The sequence below is a fragment of the Hemiscyllium ocellatum genome, chromosome 8 (genome assembly GCF_020745735.1).
Source record: "Hemiscyllium ocellatum isolate sHemOce1 chromosome 8, sHemOce1.pat.X.cur, whole genome shotgun sequence".
Classification (NCBI taxonomy): domain Eukaryota; kingdom Metazoa; phylum Chordata; class Chondrichthyes; order Orectolobiformes; family Hemiscylliidae; genus Hemiscyllium; species Hemiscyllium ocellatum.
The window spans coordinates 69,742,806-69,764,971 of record NC_083408.1 but is presented as its reverse complement, the minus strand read 5'-3'; the positions used below and the strand labels follow the sequence as shown (position 1 = coordinate 69,764,971).

The 22,166-nt window shown below is 41.9% G+C and overlaps 1 protein-coding gene across 4 annotated transcripts in view; it reads right to left on the bottom strand.

Annotated features, from left to right (window-relative positions):
- Positions 1 to 18,771, bottom strand: part of ddhd1b (DDHD domain containing 1b) — a 78,292-nt gene extending 59,521 nt beyond the window's left edge. For all 4 annotated transcript variants that reach the window (XM_060828436.1, XM_060828437.1, XM_060828439.1 and 1 more), the window contains exon 1: positions 18,219 to 18,771. In XM_060828436.1, the coding sequence (XP_060684419.1) occupies positions 18,219 to 18,729 (511 nt within the window). In that variant the 5' untranslated portion in view covers positions 18,730 to 18,771. The remainder of the gene's footprint in view (positions 1 to 18,218) is intronic.
- Between the last annotated feature and the right edge of the window lie 3,395 nt (positions 18,772 to 22,166).

Below are 22,166 nucleotides of genomic sequence, written 5' to 3'. Positions count from 1 at the left end.
CAAAGATAGATAGGTAATTGAAGAGTAAAGGAATTAAGGGTTATGGTGAGCGGCCGGATAGGTGGAGCTGAGTTCATGAAGACATCAGCCATGATTTTATTGAATGGCAGAGCAGGCATGAGGGGCCAGATGGCCTACTTCTGCTCCTAATTCTTATGTTCTTATCTCCACCTGCTCCAGAGGTGTGTCATAACATCTAGAAACAGGCTGATTAGAAAACACCTATAACTTTGAAAAAGACTAAATGTTACCTAAATAATTAAAAATTGAACTAAATACAAATTTTAAATATTTATATCCTGCAGGGAGATGGGACTAATTGGGACGAATGTTGATGGTTCAAAAACTAGTTGAAAGAGTAGTCAGCAAGAAAGAGATTTAATAAAAACACAGGCAAAATGCAGTAGAGCAAAAAGTAATTTCAACACTACAATAACAGAAGAGGTGAGAATGTTAAAAAGTAGCAAATATACTGGAATGAATACAGCCTTCAAACAATTACAGTAGACGAAGAACACTTCCAGTCCGGACACCTTACGCCTCCGTTGTCCTGTACTCTCCAAAAATTGATCACATCAAAATTCAGGTTGTTAGTGTGAATGCAATGAAAATTCTTTAAAAAAAACTGATAAGACTTGAAAGAATTAAATCCTTAAGAGACAAAGGGTAATTATCTCAAGCCGATGCAGGATCTGCATTCAAACAAGGGTGACAAAACAGATGCAGGGAACTGAAATCCATTACCATCAGTTGTGTGTAAACAACAGGATTGATTAGGGGTAAATCTTCGCCAAAATGCCAAAAATAATGGATACAGGTTTGACTGAGTAACAGTAAAAGGAGTGGGGGACACTGAGAACGTTAGAACGCAGTAGTGGGACTACTGCTGTTTCTAATTTACGTCAATGCTTTGATAGTAGCAGCTCAATGGAAACAGATCAAATTTGCAGATGAAATCAAACTGTGCAGGGCAGCAAATCAAAGAAATCACCCCAATAAGTATAGATTTAGCTAAATAAATTAGCTGAGTGGGATGATCACTGGCAGATGAAATTTAGTGCAAACAAGTGTAAGTATTCTACATAGGAAAGAAAAAAAAGCATCACAAATACCAAGAACAGTGCTAAAATAGCTGCAGTGAAGAGGGGTCAGGAATGGAGTTTAATTTAGATAAATGCGAAGTGCTGCAGTTTGGAAAAGCAAATCTTAGTAGCACTTATACACTTAATGATAAGGTCCAAGGGAGTGTTGCTGAACAAAGACCTTGGAGCACAGGTTTATAGCTCCTTAAAAGTGGAGTCGCAGGTAGATAGGATAGTGAAGGCGTTTGGTATGCTTTCTTTTATTGGTCAGAGTATTGAGTACAGGAGTTGGGAGGTTATGTTGCAGCTGTACAGGACATTGTTTAGGCCACTGTTGGAATAGTGTGTGCAATTCTCGTCTCCTTCCTGTTGGAAAGATGTTGTGAAACTTGAAAGGGCTCAAAAAAAGGTTTACAAGGATGTTGCCAGGGTTGGAGGATTTGAGCTTTTGGGAGAGAGTGTGAAAAGACTAGGGCTGCTTTCCATGGCGCATCGGAGGCTGAGGGGCGACCTTATAATGATTTTTAAAATCGTGAGGGGCATGGACAGGATAAATAGGCAAAGTCTTTTCCCTGGGGTGGGGGAGTTCAGAACTAGAGGGCATAGGTTTAGTGAGAGAGGGGAAAGATAATAAAAGAGACCTAAGGGGCAACTTTTTCATGCAGAGGGTGGTCCGTGAATGGATTGAGTTACCAGAGGATGTGGTGGAGGCTGGTACAATTGCAACATTTAAGAGGCATTTGGATGGGTATATGAATAGGAAGGATTTGGAGAGCTATGGGCCAAGTGTTGGCAGGTGGGACTAGTTTGGGTTGGGATTTCTGGTCGGAATGGACAAGTTGGACTGAAGGGTCTGTTTCCATGCTGTACATCTCTATGACTCTAAGCCCTCACAATCTCAACATATTCAACAATGCACAGGCAGCAACTAAAACCAATTAGATATTGAATTTTGTAGTGAAAATAGTAAGAGGAAATCAACTGTGCAGTACGGATCAGATTTTGTCTTCAGTTCTGTAAAAGTGGGAAGCAAGAGTTTCTGTAGATATCTGAAGATGAAAAAAAAAATGTGTTTGTCCTCTACAGGATAAGAATGGGAGTTAATGAATAAAATAAACAAATAAAACAAATGGATGAAATGAATAAACATTTTGCCAACGGTATTCATGATAACACATTAAAAATATCTATTTACAGTATTGGCCGTAAATCAGGAGATGAAAGGTAGAGAGGAATTTCATGGAATTACAGTAACTTGGGAAGTGGTATTGTACAAATTGATGGATTTGCAGGCTGACAAACCCCTCAGGTCTTGACAGGCATCAGCCTTGTATTTTAAAAGAGGTGGTTAATGAGATAACAGATATTTTGGTACTAATTTTCCAAAATATGCTCGATTCTAGGAAGGTTCCATCAGATTGAAAAGTAGCAAATATAACCTTGTTTTTCTTTTAGAAAAAAGGAAAGAAGAAGAAATTGAAAATTAAAGGCAGTTAGCTTGATGTCTACTTTGGGTAAGGTCTTAGGATCAATCATTTAGGTGTTTACAACTGCACACTGAAAAATCCAAGGTAATTGGAACGTGTCAATGTAGTTTTGTGAAAGGAAAATAATGTTTAACCAACTTAATTGGAGTTCTCTAAGCAAGTAATATGCACCATAGATAAAGGGGAACCCCGCTTACATCCAATATGTGGATTTCCAGAAGGTATTCGATCAGGTGCCAAATGAAAGGCTATTACACAAAAGTAGGATCTCAGAGTACAAGGGTAACAGAATAGCATGGATAGAAGATTGGCTGGTTGACAAATAAAGGAATTATGGAATTTCTGCAAATGGATCTTTTTCTGCTTGGTAGGTTGTAATAAGTAGGGTTCCAAAGGTGTTTATGCTGGGGCCTCAACTTTTTAAAATTCATATCGATGACTTAGATGAGGCGACTGAAGGCATGTTAAAGATATGTTGGAAAATATGTTTTAATGAGGACATAAGGTTGAAGACTAATATAGATAGGTTAAGTGAGCAGACAAAAATCTGGAATGTGGGAAACCATAAAGTTGTTCACTTTGAAAAAACGTGACTCTTACTTAAACAAAGAATCACTTCTTTGAGGTGCAGGAGAATCCAGATCAGGGCTTTGAAACTGTGGGCCACAGCTTCTAGTAGCATTGCCAGTTAATAGTTTGAGGTTGTGGATTCTGATACTGCAAGGGCTGCCATGGAGCTTCGACTAAGTGCTGGCAGCTATGAGGCCCCACTACTTGAAAATAACGTGCCCAACAATCGGATTGTGTAGGCTGAACCATGTCCTTAAAAAAACCTAAAGGGAAAATAGATGCCTTTTACTTATAAACCCTGTAGATTAAACAGCTCTCTCGTCTGCCACTTTCATAGGTCTCTCACATGCTCCCCTAACCACCAACCATTCTCAGGTATCACACTCTTCCCCCTAGCCCCAATGTTCGCAGTTCTGAGGTTGTGCTAATGTTTGTCCATTAAAATGTAGTCACAGATCCAAGATGGCGGCGACTCAGCAAGTCTGAGTTTACAGTGCTCTTCCCAAAACCTGGGTAAAGTGAGTTACTCACCCCCACCACACTTACCAAACCACCCAAAAAAATTTTCTAACCTTAATTAGCTGCTTACTATTATATTTAAGTAGTTTAATATTAAGTGGATAATGAGTAAACCAAAGGGATCCCGCAGCTCTCAGAAAACAAAGACCCCTCCCCCACCCTCCTCTCCTCCTCCGGCTGCAGCTGATGTAAAAACAGGCCTTGAAGAGATGATTGCCAGGCTGGAAACGACACTCGTCAATTTCATCGCAGAATCCAGACAGAGATGGAATGCATTCGAAGAAAAGTTACAAAAGCACAGCCAGGCTCTCGAGGAATTACAGGGCCGAGTGAAGGGGGCGGAGCTAAAGGCCACGACCTCCGAGGCTGCAGCACAAACAGCTGCAGAACAGGTGCCAGCTCTGGAGCAGAGAGTCCGGGCCTTTGAAATCTACATGGATGACCTGGATAATAGAAATCGGAGAAAGAATATCCGTCTTCTGGGCCTCCCTGAACAAGAAGAGAAGGGACAGTTAGCAGTATTTCTGGAGCGATGGTTGCCCAAGCTTTTAAACCTGGGGGCTGAAACTGACTGGGTAAGGGTGGAGTGGGCCTACCGGGTCGCAGTACGCGGATCTGGCCCAAACCAGCGCCCACGCCCGGTCCTGTTCCGGATGCAGAGTTATAGGGAGTGGCAGATACTCCTGGATGCCTCCAGAAATCTTGGAAAGGATCCTAAAGCTATGATTCTGAAGGATCCAAGATTATGTTATTTCAGGACTTCTCCCCGGCTTGGCACGAAGGAGGAAGGCGTTTGATGAGGTGAAGAAATGTCTAAGGAACTTAAATATTCAATACACCTTACGCTACCCAGCGACGTTATGCTTTACCCACGAAGGATCCGAGTATAATTTTAGATCACCAGAAGAGGCTAAGGAACTTTTAGACTCGTTTAAATAAATCGTAAGAGACAATTTATGTTGGCTTGCCTCTTCCACACTCCGTGGGGAGAAATGGATACTTTACTTTACTTTTGCTTCTGGGAGCAGGGTTGTCTTCCTTGCTATTTTATGTTATTATACTTAACTGTAATTTGTTGGAGTTGTAATTTTATAGTTATGTGTGTTTGTACGTGGCATTGATGCTATCAGATATACTCAGGTATGGGTGGGGTGGGGAGGGGTGGGGGTGGGGCGCTCACTGTCAAATCTAGCTCGGTATTATATCTAAATCTATTAAGGAGCGCCCGGGTTCAGGGTGGGACACTGTTTGGGAGAGGATATGGTGGACCTTTAGAAAGGAAGTAAGGCCCCCTGAGAACAAGGGGGAGGATCTCCATTCAAACATGTTTTATTTTTTTTTGTTCTTATTGTTTGGAAATAGTTTCCTTTTTATTATACTGTTACGAGTGTATTAGAACATTTTCTCTTGTTTGAAGGATGTAAGTGACTCAACTATACACTCTGGATAATTGTGGATTAGATTAGCAGTTAACTGAGTTTCATTGTTTTTCTTTCTTCTTTAGTATCATTCCTTTGAATTTTGATGATTATATATTTAAGATCTATTTTTATATTAATGTTTGTGCTTGAAAGTTCTGTTTATTTTTGTAAATCTGTCAAAATATTAAATTTCTAATAAAAATATCTTTAAAAAAAAATGTAGTCACAATGAGAAAAAAAGATTGCAAAGCATTAATCTTGGTGCCCAAGTCCTTACATCATGGCAAGAATACATCTCAAATGGCCAGCTTGGTCACAGTAATTTAACGAAGGCTGTAAATGTTTTGGAGACAGTTCAGAGGATGTTTATGAGATTGATACCTGGAAGGTTACCTTAGGAAAAGTTGGACAGATGGGCTTGTTTACACTGGATCTTAGAACAGTGAGTGGTGACTTGATTGAAGTAAAAAAAATTGTGAATGATTTCAACAAGGTGGACATGGAAAGGATGTTTTCTCTTGTACTTTAAAATTAGGATCCTCTCAGAGAGCTGCGTGATTTTAGAAATCTCTGCCTCAGCAGGAAAGACAGGAGAGAATGATTTTCATTCAGCAAAGCAGCACTGGAAACGTGATAGGAGGAGAATAAGATAGGACTTTGTACAAGAAAGGCTAATCTACACATACTACTTTAAAATCACAGTGGAACTGCCATATGAGGGATGCAGCTATTGTATGAAACACCATTTCTTACCCATCCCTGAATACCTACTGATGGGCTGCCTCTTTGAAACTCTGTGGTGATTTGACACAACAGAGTGACACTTCAGAGGGCTGTTAAGAGGGGCGGCACAGTGGCTCAGTGGTTAGCACTGCTGCCTCACAGCACCAGGGACCCGGGTTCGATTCCTGCCTTGGGTGACTGTCTGTGTGGAGTTTGTACATTCTCCCCCTGTCTGTCTGCATGGGTTTCCTCTGGGTCCTCCGGTTTCCAAAGATGTGCAGGTTAGGTGAATTGGATAAGCTAAATTGCCCACAGTCAGGGGTAAATATAAGGTAGGTGAATGGCTCTGGGTGGGATACTCTTCGGAAGGTCGGTGTGGATTTGTTGGGCTGAAGGGCCTGTTTCCATACTGTAGGGAATCTAATCATGTTGGCGTTGGACTGGAGTCATAGGGAAATCAGGTTGGATAAGTAGGGGTGGCCAGTAAATACAAAATTCCCAAAATGGAGAATCTAATCTTAAAATTAAATACAATCTATTCAGTAATTACAAAAACATTAAAGTTATGAATGTTACCCACATTCTATTTAATCAGAAATATATCATTCAATTGTTAAGGAAGTACAGACAGAATAAATATTTTTCAAGAAACTTCCCAGGTTACCAATGATCCCATTTCATCCCTTCCCGTCGCATTTTTTGATACCTTCAGGGAATAAAGGAAAAGCAATTGATTCAGTTTGGAGCAGGAGCTGAAGGAGACTAAGGTCAAAATAAAATACTTTTATAAATTAGATCAGAGTGTGTGGAACTAATCAAAAGAATTGAAGACTAATATTAAAACTCTACAGATCAAACATCTGAAAGACATGGGTAAATATGATCCCCAAGCACGACAGATGGTCAGCAGAGAAAGCTTCCAAAGCAAGTTGCAAAGCATCTATTTGAAAGTAAACAAATTCTTTTGAAGATCACTACACATCTGAAGTTCTAGCATAATAGCTGAGGTTGAAAAAGCAAATCAGTGGCATTAGTAAAGTATTTACATTAATTAGATTTGGAAGTACTGTTCAAATGCAAGGACAGGACAAACCCAGAGATGACAGAGAGGTATATAGTTAGGAGGGAGTTACTCTTGGAGGCACCGACATTGACTCCAGATCCCATGCAAAATCATTGGGCAAGAAACCTTGTGCTAATTACCAGCTAACCAAGCCCAATCCAAATCCAAACCCAAACCCACCTCTATCCGTCATTTGGAGGATGCATTGAAGTTGGCATTGGCCTGCAATGTACTTGGGTTCCATTTTACAAACATCTGATTTACAAGTGCTCATACTAACAATTGCCATCCCTTTAAGGGGTGTAATTTTAATATTCAACCAATCACAATTTTCAGCACTTACATATGACTGCTTTATGTTCTCTTGTATAGTGTGCCAACTCACATGCAAACTCAGGAATGGAATACATTCGCAACCCAGGAACTGGATGGAGGCCAAATGGACACAGATACTGGACGGTGTCTGCAGCAGGTGGTCAGGGAACCAATAAAAGGGAAAATGTACTTGACCTAGCCTTTTTTCAATCTATCTGAAACTAATGCATCTACTCATGATAGAATTGATAGAGATAACTAATGCAGAATCCTAATGGAGACAAAGTCCTCACCTTCACACTGACGATACTGTCCATCGTATTGTGCGGCACATAACCATGCCGAATGTGATAGATTTTAAACAGACTCAACAACTCAAGTGATACCACACGGCACTGCAGACCTTCAGCAGCAGCAAAAATGTATTCAATCCATCCATAACCTCTCAGTCAAGCATATGCCCCATCCGACTATTACCAACAAGCCAGGGATCAACTCTTGTTCAATGAGCAGTACAGTTAGGTGCTGTTCCTAATATGCCTATCATTCCTAAAAATGAGGTGTCAATTTGGTGAAGCTACTTGCATGCTTAGCATTGTAAACAACAGGTGATAACTGATCCCATAGCCAATGGGAAATGAGCTCTGCAGTCCTATCACGTCCAGTTGTGAATAGTGGTAGACAATTAAAACGACTCATAGGAGGAGGAAATCCACGAAGTAATGGGGAGCCCAGCACTTCAGCGCAAAAGACAATGCTGAAACAGTCACAACTGTCTTCAGTAAGAAATGCTGAAACATTCACAACTATCTTCAGTAACACAATTCATCTCTATCTCCTCCTGAAATCTCCAACACTAGAAATGCCAGCCTTCACCTAACCCGATTCACTCCATATGACATGTAGAAATGGTTTAAGGCACTGGATATTACAACTGGATATACTACACTGGCAAAATGATTAAAACCTCCAGAACTAGTTGCACATCAAGCCAGCTCCTTCTAATCAGTTTGAACACTGGCATCCAACATGGAAAACATTCACATCATGTCAAAAAGCAGAACAAATCCAAAATGTTCAAATTATCATTCCAGTTAACACTCAAACTGATGGAAGGTGTCATTGACGGTGTCACCAAGTGCATTTAACAGTAACATACTTACTGATGCTCAGTGAACCATTAAGGCCCAAGCAGTTCCTGACTTCCGAACAGCTTTGGCCCAAATATGGACAAAAGAGCTGAACTCATGACAGGAAATGAGGGTGACTACCCTTGACATCAAGGCAGCTTTCAACTGTGTGTGTAGCATTGAACTGGTTGATGGAACTTGGAGGAAAATTTTCCATTGATTGGAATCATACTGAGCACAAGAAAGATAGTTGTAATTAGAGTCATATGTTCAGCACAGAAACAGACCCTTTGGTCCAACTCATCCATGCTGACCAGGTATCCTAAATTCCCTCTAAACCTTTCCTATATACCCATCATATGTGCACCACCCTTTGCATGAAATATTGGTGAGGCCATTATTGGAAATTGGTTAAGCCACCATTAGAATGTTGCATGCAGTTCTGATTTCCCTGCTGTAGGAAGGATGTTGTGAAACTTGAAAGGGTTCAGAAAAGATTTACAAGGATGTTGCCAAGGTTGGAGGATTTGAGTTATAGGGAGGGCCTCAATAGACTGGGACTATTTTCCCTGGAGCATTAAAGGCTGAGGGATGACCTTGCAGAGGTTTATAAAATCATGAGAGGCATGAGAGGTAAATAGACAAGGTTTTTTCTCCAGGGGTGGTGGGGTGGGGGGGGGGGGGGGGGAGATCCAAAATTAGAAGGCAGAGGTTTAAGGTGAGAGAGAAAAGATTTAAATGGGATCCAAGGGGCAACTTTTTCACAGATGCTGCATGTGTGGAATGAGCTACCAGAGGTGTGGCAGAGGCTGGTACAATATAACACTTAAAAGGCATCTGGATGGGTACATGAATAGGAAGGGTTTAGTTTAGAGAGATATGGGACAAATGCTGGCAAATTGGACTAGATTTACTTAGGATACAGTCAGATCTGATATAATGCAATAGTTCTGTTCTCATGCAATCTCATGTTATAAGAAAATCATGCAATACCCACACCATCTAAACTAATGGGACCAGAATCGTGTTATAGCCAATACAGGTAAGGAAACTTCTGCAAATGATAGTCTAAATTCTTCAACCGTGTTAAAGCCAGTATGTTTTGAAGAAACACACGTTATACCAGCACTGACTGTATCTGGTCAGCATGGCTGAGATGGACCGAATGATCCGTTTTTGCGGTCTCTCTCTATGACTCTAAGATAAAATACTATTGAATATCAAGGGGTAATGGTTGTATTACCATCACAAAATCCTTAAATATGGGAATTCTCACTGAGCAGAAACTAAACTAGCTGTGTAAACACTGTGGCTGCAAGAGTAGGTCACAGGCTAGAAATTTAGTGAGGTGTAACTAACCTCCTACTTCACCACATGTCAGGCACAAGTCAGGATGGTGACTGAATATTCTCTACTGCCTGGATGTGTGCATTCAATAAATTCAGGCAGCTCAGCATCATCCATGATCTTAAAAAGCCACTCTTTGTCACACAATTTAACACCTTCAAAATTCACTTCATCCACTATCAATGTACAGTGGCAGCAGTGAGTACCATCACTAAGACTTCTTAAACAGCATCTTCCAAACCCGCAACCTCGATCAGCTAGATGGGCATGGGCAAACTATACTTGGGAACATCATCATACATCATCCCGTTTGGAACCATTCCTCGAATATCACTGGGTTAAAATCCTGGAAATCCTTCCCTTACAATTCAATGTGCGCACTGGAACCACATAGACAACAGGTATTCTAGTGAGCAATTTCACAACGGCAACTTTGGATGGGCAATAAATGCTGACCCTGCTTAGCAATGACCACACCCCGAGCGAATAAAATGTCCAATTGGGAAACTTCCCTTCAAGTCTTCTAAACATAGCAGCCCTCTTAAATGTTCACTACATTGGGACATGGAAAACATTGTTTGAATATAATGTGTATTTATCAAAATTAAAGACAAGCGCTCATTATTTAGATTGTGATCTGTTCCAAACTCCACTAAGTTTGCTCCATTATTTGAAATGATCATGTTGACAATACTCTCAATTTCACTTGCCTGTCCTCTCCACATATACCTTGATTCCCCAAGTACTCAATATGCCAACTGATCTATCTACAGCTAGCTGTTTAAGCACATCATGTTACATCTATCTATCATGCTGATGCCATTTATCCACTTGCAATTCCCCAGCATATCTAAACTTTATATGAGGTAAGATTTTTTTTAAAACTGTAGCTTTCTGTACTTAGCAGCTTGACATCTCAAAGTAGCTGCATAGCTTGGTGACAATAGAATCATGATCATGGTTCTTGAACAGCAGATAGTACTATTATCCTAACATAGCACATATTCTGAACAAACTAATACTTCAACTTTTACCATTGCCAACACATGAATGTCTTTGACATTAAAATTTAATTCTCTCATATTACGGCAAAATCAACTTCATTAGATCTACCAATAATCCATAACCATTTAGAAAACATTAACACATGTAAAAGTGCATGGTCCAGATTCGTACTTGTAATTTACATGGTGGCATAAATATTATCTGCACTACCTCCATTATATGTTTGAAAGTTTACAGAAAAATCAGATTTGAATATATTCTTCCCTATCTCTCCCGTCTCCACACTCCTGTCATTTTGAAAGTATATGTCAACCTTGTTGCTTTATTCAAGTTGTAACCTAGTGACTGAATATTGCACCTCTTTAAATGTCCTTACTTGTGGGTTTCACCACAGATGAAAACTTTCAACAATGAAAGAATAATTTCCACCTATCACCAGTGTTGTTTTCTTCCCAAAGAGCTTTAATGCTTTGAAACCTCCAAACTCAATGATTTTCTTGCCTACACATGCACAAACTTACACTGACCTTGAATCTAGTTCAAACATCAGTCTGATGCATGTGCATTTCCTCAGATGAATGCACCAAATTACAGATAACTTCCTGCTGTGGGTATGCACTCTAGGAATTGAATGACAATATATACAAGATATATAATATAAAATTTAACTTCACGTTACACACGTGAAAAGCAGAACTTGGGGAATAGGAGAGTAGATTTTATAGTCCCTTAAGTTTGCTGCATTATTCAAAATGTATTATCCAATAAGGCGCTCACTATTGAGAGTTTGAGCTGTTCCAAACTACACTAAGCTTGCTCCATTATTTGAAATAATCATGGTTGACAATAGACAATTTCACTTGCCTGTCCTCTCCCCATATACCTTGATTTCCCAAGAAACTAAAAATCTACTGATCTCAGTTTATGAAGAAAAAGGTCACTTGTGATTTTGTTGGTGATCAGATAGATTATAACAAAAACAAATGATAAGTAATTTTTTAAAATTGGCAGTACTGTATAGTTTTAAATGATCATGGCCATACCAAGTTAGCTAGATTTCAACGGACAACATTTTGATTTCTACAATTCGATTAAAAAATCCTGAGTTAAAATGGTAAACAATATCTAATGATCGCAAAAAAGTACTGTCCAAATGACCTATAATGCACTAGAACATGTGTCATGTCTCACTGGAGGAATGGTCAGATACTCCTCCTGTTCTGACAGAAAAAAAATAGGACAAATCTTTCACGAGAAAAGGAAATCGAAAGATTTTCTTACTCAGTGATACCTCTTCATAATTGTTGGGATCAAACATGGGTCATATTGCGGTCAAGTTTAAATTTGTTTACAACCATAATATTAGCACCATCCTGTTGAAAATGGCCAAGCCAGTGCAAAAGATTGGGGAATTTTGAACTCAAGTGCAATAAACCAAATGCACATATTATAGAGCTTTCAGTGGTCATAGAGTCATAGAATCATACAGATGTACAGCATGAAAACAGACCCTTTGGTCCAACCCGTCCATGCCAACCAGATATCCCAACCCAATCTAGTCCCACCTGCCAGCACCCAGTCCCATATCCCTCCAAACCCTTCCTATTCATATACCCATCCAGATGCCTTTTAAATGTTGCAATTGTACTAGCCTCCACCACTTTCTCTGGCATCTCATTCCATATACATACCACCTTTAGAGTGAAGACATTGCCTCTTAGATCTCTCATATCTTTCCCCGCTCACCCCAAACCTATGCCCTCTAGTTCTGGACTCCCTCACCCCAGGGAAAAGACTTTGCCTCTTTATCCTATACATGCCCCTCATGATTTTATAAACCTCTAAAGTCACCCCTCAGCCTCCGACACTCCAGGGAAAACAGCCCTAGTCTATTCAACCTTTCCCAAAGCTCAAATCCTCCAACCCTGGCAACATCCTTCTAAGTCTTTTCTGAACCCTTTCAAGTTTCACAACACCTTTCCAATAGGAAGATCAGAATTGCACACAATAATCCAAAAGTAGCCTAACCAACATCCTGTACAGCCGTAACATGACATCCCAACTCCTGTACTCAATACTCTGACCAATAAAGGAAAGCATACCAAATGCTGTCTTCATGATCCTATATACCTGCGACTCCACTTTCAAGGGGCTATACACTCCCTCGGGCATTACCATTAAGTGTATAACTCCTGCTAAGATTGGCTTTCCCAAAATGCAGCACCTCACATTTATCTAAATAAACTCCAACTGCCATTTCTCAGCCCATTGGCCTATCTGATCAAGATCCTGTTGTAATCTGAGGTTACCTAATTTGCTGTCCACTACACCTTCAATTTTGGTGCCAACTGCAAACTCACTAACTATACCTCCTATGTTCACATCCAAATCATTTATATAAATGATGAAAAGTAGTGGACCCAGCACCGATACTTGTGGCACTCCACTGGGCACAGGCCTCCAGTCTGAAAAACAACCACCACCCTCTCTTCTACTTTTGAGCCAGTTCTGTAACCAAATGGTGAGTTCTTCCTGTATTCCATGAGATCTAACCTTGCTCACCAGTCTCCCATGGGGAACCTTGTCGAACGCCTTACTGAAGTCCATAGAGATTACATTTACCGCTCTGCCCTCGTCAATCCTCTTTGTTACTTCTTCAAAAAACTCAATCAAGTTTGAGAGGCATGATTTCCCATGCATAAAGCCATGTTGACTATTCCTAATCAGTCCTTCTTTCCAAATACATGTACATTTCTCCCCAATTAACCTACATGTCACCAGAAAAGACCTTTCTGTGAACATTCAGTTTAGTTGCAGCATTCTACAGCCCATAGAAGCAGATGTCATTGTTGGCATATCAATGAAATTATGATGGCATAACTGGATTCCGTTCAACTTCTGTATGTGAATTTCAAAGTTAACAATGCCAGGAGGAAAAGACACTTCTCACTGCAAATGTCTTCACCATGTCAATTAAAACTGTACAGTGACCTATCATCAATACCAACTGATGTTTAGTAATGTGGCTCATTTTAGCAGAAGGGCTGCTAGAAAAACTTCTTTATCTACATTCAATTCTTAGAAGGAACTTACTACTAGACAGTGGAGCTTGGAACAGATCACTGTCTAAATATTGAACGCCTTATTGGGACAGTACGTTGAGTTTACATTCAGCATATGTATTGTATGATAACAAATTCATGATGTTTGTTTCAATTACTTATTTCAGAGCTGCAAATTTCTTCTGACAGATGTTGCCACTGAAGCATTACTCCAAGTCAGAATTGTATTGTTGCACCCATCTGTTTAATCATTTTAAATCTTACACAGGACAATGACAATAGAACAATGCCCAGTTAAAGACAGTTGGTGCACAGTACAAAGAAACACATAGTTAATCATCATTTCCAGTCTCCTCATATATAGATACACATGAGAAAACCTGTAATCTTCTCTGAGCCAATATTAAAGTAATAGTCCGACAAACCCATGCATTTTAATAAAATGCCCTTTCACAAAGTTCTCAATGTTATTACACATAACATCCAAGCTAAACGCTGTTGACATGATGAGTGGCGTGTTTGTTTATTGTCACAATAATCAAACAAGACAGTTCATAACTTGTTGTAAAGTACAAAACATTCAGTAGGAGAGTTTTCTTAAATTGTTAGAAAGCCAATAAAGGTTAAAAGTCCTATTATACGAGCACTAATTTTTTTAAATGTTTAGGTATTTCACTTTCCACTACCATTTTCACTGCTCCTTCATGATCATTAAACTATTCTCAATTCTAAACACAATCAACTTATTCTTTGCTGCTTTAATTTTTATTTAAGCTCACTGCCAGATCTCCAAATTTCCAACACCCCTCCAGCTTCACCACTGTATGCCAATGGCTGCACCCCTCAATTTCTTCTTCATAACAGCTTGCCATCATGAAAGACCCCATCATGAACAGACCCATTTTTTGAAGTCACTAATTTATTTTCTTATCCATCTCAATTCTGCCTCTTCATCTTCACCAGGTGGAAAATACTACCATGTTCTCTTAAAATGCTTCTGGAACCATCCTCCTGGCATATTTTAACAGGATTTGCAGATGTCCAGTCACAACCTTTACAACTGATTGCTTGATAGGTCCCAAATAATCTCCCAACCCTGCTTTTCCCCTTCTAAAAAGAGCCCCAATATATTGCACAGTTCACAGAGAATCTCATAACTTGCATACACTAGTTGGCTTCATAAACTTAATCAGCAACACTACTCTCTCTCTTCAGGTTTTATATTATTCCCAAACCTCCTCTGAATGACCACCTTCCCCTTTCCTTTAATATTCACCTTTGATATTAAATACAAGGTGCTTTGCACCTTTGCACTCAAAACTAATGCCATTCACATTGTTGCCTCTGCAGCTGTATCTCCTCTAATCCACTCCCTCCATCCATACTCAAATCCTGCACTTGAACTCGTTGAGTTGAAGTCAGAATCTCATAGCATCTGCCATTAGTTGGACTTACCCTTGTTAAGGTTTTTATACTTTTTGCGTGGCAAGTTGCTGAAAGAGCGATCGATAATGGCACAGGGAGGGAAACAGGGCATCTGGGACCCAACTGATCAGAGCCACCAACGGTGCATCTCCTTAACCAATCAGATTGAAAGATTATGAAATTAACAGCACACTGACAGAGAAGAAAGGCAACTTAAAATGGATGAATTCAATGTCAAATCAAGTACAAAAAGAGAAATAAAGAGAAGGAAAGAAAGAATAACAGTGAGAGACAAATGACATTTTTAAAATCTTCAATCATTGAAATGAATGAATGAGACTCCAAAATTTGTGAAAATTAATCTTCAATGTCACACAGTGGCAATAATTAACATTCCCTACATCATGAAAAGGGTACATACACTGGGATACCTATGACTTAATTCTGAGGCAAGTTTACTTAATACAGCACACATTTAATGTATTTGAATGACAAGATCCTCTTTTTGCAATGCCAAAGTGGAACAACAGGACCAAAAATAATGGATATTTTGAACTTATCACATATTAGTCCATTGATTTAAATTACTGTATCAACATCCTAACTAACAGCAAATATATATTTACTGCACCATCATTTTGACAGCAAAGTCTAGGCCATTATTCTCTCTCAAGGACATTCCAGTTTAACTCCTAAAGAAAAGGGAATTGTTGGAAAATGTGAACAAATAGGATGGATCATTTTATAAAACTATCATTGCCTTTGATTAGCACTTTAACCATTCTATTTTTCTCATTCACTTTACAGCAGTGTTAACATTCAACTTTACTGTCTACACAATAAGTTTCAGAACTAGTTACATACAGGTTAGAAAACCAGCCTGACTTTCATTTCCATTTAATAGCAGAAAATAAGGAAGGTTCCTCAACAGGTGCACTGCTGTCTAAATAATAATCTGGCAATGCAGATAGAGCCTACTTAGTCTCTCCAATCTGTTCAATCTCTTAATGCTTTGATGCTCTTTAATGCTTAATGCTCACAGTCAGAAGGTTCTGTGTTTTAATCCTATTCTGTGATCTATGTACAAAAATAAAGGCCAACACTCCATTGCTGTATTAAATGCGAATCGATTTTTGGCTGAGACATTAAAGCTCCACCTGTTCCCAGGACACTGTTTCAGACAGTAGTGGGTAAGCTATCTCTGGAGTCCTGACTGATAGTTATTCCTCAATCAACATCATGAAAATAAACTCTGCTCATCCAATTGCTATTTAGCTAATCTTGCTGAGCACAAGTTGATCGCCCCACAGTTTTTATATTACAACAGTGAATCCACTTCAGAAGTACTAAGTTAGCTGCAAAGTGCTTTTAATATCCTGAAGTCATGAAAAGCACTATATAAATGTAAGTGTCTCTCCTTCGTTGTCACTCAAACATTCATCTTCCCCAAACAATGCTTTTAGTTTCTTTTCTGTCTCACTCTCAACATAGACTACTTCCATAGCACCTTTTTGAGAAGTGTGTTAGGTAACCTGTTAAAGGTGCTAAGAAAGTCACTTTTGTCTTAGTCAAAACCATTAACATTTTATGCAGCTAGAAGCCTCATTTGCACTTATACTTTCTTACATTCAACACATTTTCCACCATCTTTCTTTTGAACTTTCTCCACAACACTTATCTACGTATTCAACCTGTACTTAAAAACTATTTTTATTCTGTTCTTTTATTATCAGCTCCACCAAACACAGCTTCAATGTTGGCACCATCCTAATCAATCAGTAACATTACCTTTCTGCAACATCACCCACAATGCTGGTGTTCGTATGTGAAAGCTATCTACCACTACTGAAATAAATTGAATGACACTTTGTGGCTGAACTGTCATACCAAATATATTTTTTTTGCTATCACTACTAATTTCTGATCCTGAGTTGGTCAACATTTCCACCATCCATTCAAACTAAACATGTGGACATTTATATAATCTCAGTTTGATCCTGAACTCAGCTTTTCAGTCCCACGATTCTTCCCTCATTCCTCTACCACTAAATCATTCCTTTTTAAGCATCAACATTTTTTGGACACATTATACACATTATCTGTAGCCGTTGGGATTTGAACCGTAGGTATAATGCAACGCATCCTAACATTGCCTCTTTTTATTTTCGTTTGATTCATTTCACTCATTCCTTCCACACCAGCCTTTCCCACCTCATGGCTCCACAGTGTTCAACTGAGCATCTTAAATCTCAGCAAATTTACTTTTATAACTTGTAGACATTTAAATCCCTTTTTGCTTTTCTATCTGGAATGCTTGCCCAAATTTGTGCTTCTGATTCAGACATTCCTTGCTCTATTCGACTACAGCAATGCAGAGATGATGCATACCCGTGATCCCTGGGACTCTCCAAGTAAAAACCACTTTTGCATTGTGTAATTAATCCTAATAACGAAGGAGAACAACATACAACTCAACCTCGTATTCCCAGAAAAACAACACCGCTGTTTTTGGAGCTTCATCATTGACAAATTATGGGGATGGGGTTGGGCAGCAAAGCGGGAGAGAAAGTGTTATGCTTCTATGCGGCACTTTTAGCCGCGTTTAAACGGAGAATTGGAAAAATACACATCTAGAAAACCAGAGGAGTGAAATCTAAGGAGCTTTCTAACAAAGAAAAAAAATCACACAACACCAGGTTATAGTCCTGATGAAGGAGCGTTGCTCCGAAAGCTAGTGTGCTTCCAATTAAACTTGTTGGGCTATAACCTGGTGTTGTGTGATTTTTAACTTTGCACACCCCAGTCCAACACGCTGCTCGTTGGATGCTGCCTGAACTGCTGTGCTCTTCCAGCACCACTGATCCAGAAACTCCAAATCATGTCTAACAAAGAAGTGAGTGAGTGAGTAGCTTTACAATTGGGTTGTTCTTCCAGGGGCAATGGGACAGTGTGAGCTCAGTCTGGTCCTACTGAAGAGAAGCCCAGGAGCTGATATTCTCCTAAATAGAGGGGGAGGGGGAGAAGGAGGAGGGGGTTACAAGGAGTTTAAGACAAGGAGCTGATACTCACGGTACCAGTAGACGGGGTAGCAGCCCTTGTCTATCACGTTGACTTCATAGAGGCCCCCGCGGACACAGACGGTCTGTACACTGTCCAGCCCCGAGTCCCTGGCGGCCAGCTTCAGGTAGTCGCGGTACATCAGCTCGATTCGCAGCGAGTCATACCCGATGAAGGGTTTCCAGGTCTTGCGGTCCTCCTTGTAAAACCAGCGGACCTCCTCGCAGCCCAGCTCGCCGACCACATCGTACCGGTGCCGGATGCTGCTGGCCCGGCTCCGCTTGCGGTCCACCGTGGTGTCGCTCTCGCTGAAGTCGGCCTCGTCGTTGTCCAGGTAAGGCAGCGACGCTTCCGACTCGGCCGTGAACAGGTCGAAGGTGTCCTCGCTCAGCGAGCGGTACATCTCCAGGCCGAAGCGGCCCGACCGCCGGCGCCGGTGTTGCTGAGGCGAGGCGCCCGGTGACGACCGAGTGGACGACGGCTTCTCGTCGCGCGGCAGCGGTGGTGGCGGAGGAGGCTCCATGCTGAGCCCCAGGCTCCTTCACCCCCCCCCCAACCGCCCGCCTCCTGCTCCTTGCTGCTCTATCACCGGCCCGGCCCAGCCCTCTCCCCGCAGTCCCCGATCTGCACAAACTGCTGCTGCTGTCACTCCGACTTCGCCTTCCAGCCGCTCATAGGGCACGCCAGCGGGGGGAGGGAGAGGGAGGTGACCGGGCCTAGGGCGGGGCCTGAGGCCTGGGCGGGGTGACCGGGCCTGAGGCGGGGCCTGAGGCGGGGTGACCGGGCCTGGGGCGGGGCGACCGGGCCTGGGGCGGGGCCTGAGGCCTGGGCGGGGTGACCGGGCCTGGGGCGGGGCCTGAGGCGGGGTGACCGGGCCTGGGGCGGGGTGACTGGGCCTGGGGCGGGGTGTCCGGGCTTTACTCCCTCCCTCCCTCCCTCCGCCTGTCAGTTTCCTCACGGCCGGTCGGTACTTCCTCTGTCCGGGGCTCTCGGGCACACACACGGGATATCTGGCCTTCCCTGTGCCGCCATCCCTCCTCCCTCCCCCCCTGTTCCCTTACCCCCGGCCCCCGGCCTGGCCCTGGCCGAGCTCGGGGACCCGCCAAAGCTGGCGTCACAACGCGCTGCACGTCAGCGCAAGGAGACCCCCCAGGGCCGGCACACACCCCCCCCCACACATACCCCCATACAGAAACACCACACACACTTCCCCCCCTCCACACACCCATACAACCCCACACATAGCCCCACACACGCCCTCCCCCCCCCCATGCGCACACACCCCCACGCACACATTCCCACCAACACACTCCCCCTCCCACACACACACACACACACTCTCCCCCCACATGCCCACCAGCATCTGCAGACCTCACTTTTTACCCACATGCACACACCCACAAATACTTCCCCCCCCCACCCACACACACTCTTCCCTGCACACACTCCCTCCATACACACTTCCCCCCCCCCACACACACACACACTTCCCCCCCACACACACACTCTTCCCCCCCACATACACCCCACCCACACAATTTGCCCCCACACACACTTCCCCCCCCACCCACACTCTCCCCTCCCACACACACTTCCCCCTACACACACTCTCTCCCCACCCACACTCCCCCCCCACACACATACTTCCCTCCCCACACACACACACACCCAGATACACACTGTCCCCCCACAGCGTGCCCCCCCCCCCCCCCACAAACACACACACACAATCCCTCCCATACACCCCCCCCCCCCCCCAACACGCACACTCTCTGCCCGGGCACCCAGGAGCACACCGTAGACTTGTTGGTATTTAGAAAATATTCATTTAAAAGCAATCTTTGTGTATCTGCACACTGAGAAGAGCGGCTCGGTTCTGTACATTTCCATATCAGGTAAATAGACAAGACATTGGACCTTTACTCTTCCCAAAAAATCTACAATACTAACATTTACATCTACTTTCGGCATCAGGAGGGTCCGAGAACTGAACGGACAACCACCTGATGAAAGAGCAGCGCTCGGAAAGCTAGTGCTTCCAATTAAACCTGTTGGACTCTAACCTGGTGTTGTAATTCTTAACTTTGTACAGACTCCCGTTTACCTTCTGCAGGAAGACCTCCGACAGTGGTCTTTCCTCACTGCATCTTGACAGAGTGCAGTGCTCTAGCCCGAAGCAGACCGCCAGGGCAGACTGGCTCAGTGCACACTCTCCTGACTCATACTGATCCAGGAGCATAAAACATTTCCACAGAGAAATTAAACTCCGAATATCCTGCTTATGAACAGGGCTTTAATCTTTTTTTTAAAAAAATCGAATTTACCAAAGCCCAACGACCAGGAAAGATGATGTAAATCTAAGTTATTCGTTCATGCTATGTAGGCATTGCTAAGAGGATCACCATTTATTGCCCACCCTTTAGTAAGTGGCAGTGACTATGTATTGACCATAACAGTGTTGCTAGAAAGGGAAAAATCATGGTGTTCAGTGTCATTCATAGGCCGTGCTCAGGCTACTGATTCCTCTTTAAAAGAACCTAAGTAAACTAAATACATTTTTATGATGATCCTGTAATTTTATGGTTAACATCACTGTAACTGGTTTTGTTTTATTCCAAATTTGAATTTAAATTCCCCAACTGCTTCGGTGGAATTTGAATTGATGGCTTATCTGGATTCTACTCATCTAGTGACAGAACATCTCATTGTTACAGTGTCACTACATCTTGTCAGAATGCAATCTTCTGTCACTTCAGCATGAGTTTTAAAGAAATTAAAATGTGGTTCCTGTGTCTCTAAAGCAATTTTCCAAGCATATCCTGTGATACTCACATTGTTGCAGAACATAAGAACTTAGGAACTATGAGCAGAAATGGGCCGTCCAGCCCTTTGCTCTGTCACTCAATAAGATATTGGCTAATGTTTTCATGGACTCACCTTCACTTACCCACATTTTCACCATCTCCCTTAATTCTTTTACTTTTCAAAAAAAATCCACCTTAACTTTAAAAGTGATTACTGAAATAGTGTCAACTACTTTCCTAGACAAGGAATTCCATCGATTAACAACCCTATGGGTGAAGAAGTTTCTTCTCAGTTCAATTCTAAACCAACTTCCTCTAATCTTGAGGCCATGCCCTCTTGTCCTAGTTTTACCTACTAGTGGAAACATCCTATCTATTTTGATTTTATCGAATCCCTTCATAATTTTATATGTTTCTATAAGATCTGCCCTCCTCATTCTTCTGAATTTTGATTAATATAATCCCAATCTACTCAGTCTATCCTCATAAACCAACCCCCTCAACTCCAGAATCAACCTAGTGAACCTCCTCTGCACCCCCTCCAATGTCAGTATATCCTCTCTTATGTAAGGAGACCAAATCTGCACACAGTACTCCAGGTATAGCCTCATCAGCACCTTGTATAGCTGTAACATTACTTCTCTGCTTTTAAACTCAAGCCCTTCAGCAATGAAGGACAAAATTCCATTTGCCCTCCTAATTACTTGTACCTGCAGACCAACCTTCTGCGATTCATGCACAAGGACACCCAGGTCCCTCTGCAAATTAACATGTTGCAACTTCTTACTGTTCAAGTAATAATCTATTTTGCTGTTACTCCGACAAAATGTATGACTTCACATTTACTAATCTGCCAGACCTTTGCCCACTTACTTAATGCATCTATGTTCCTCTGCAAAGTTTCACAGTCAAGATTAGAGTGGTGCTGGAAAAGCACAGCAGGTCAGGCAACATCCCAGGAGCAGGAAAATCGATGTTTCGGGCAAAAGCCCTTCGTCAGGCATTCCTGATGAAGGACTTTTGCCCGAAATGTCGATTTACCTGCTCCTTGGAAGCTGCCTGACCTCCTATGCTTTTCCAGCACCAATCTAATCTTGACTCTAATCTCCAGCATCTGCAGTACCCACTTCTCTTATGTTTCACAGTACTGTGCACA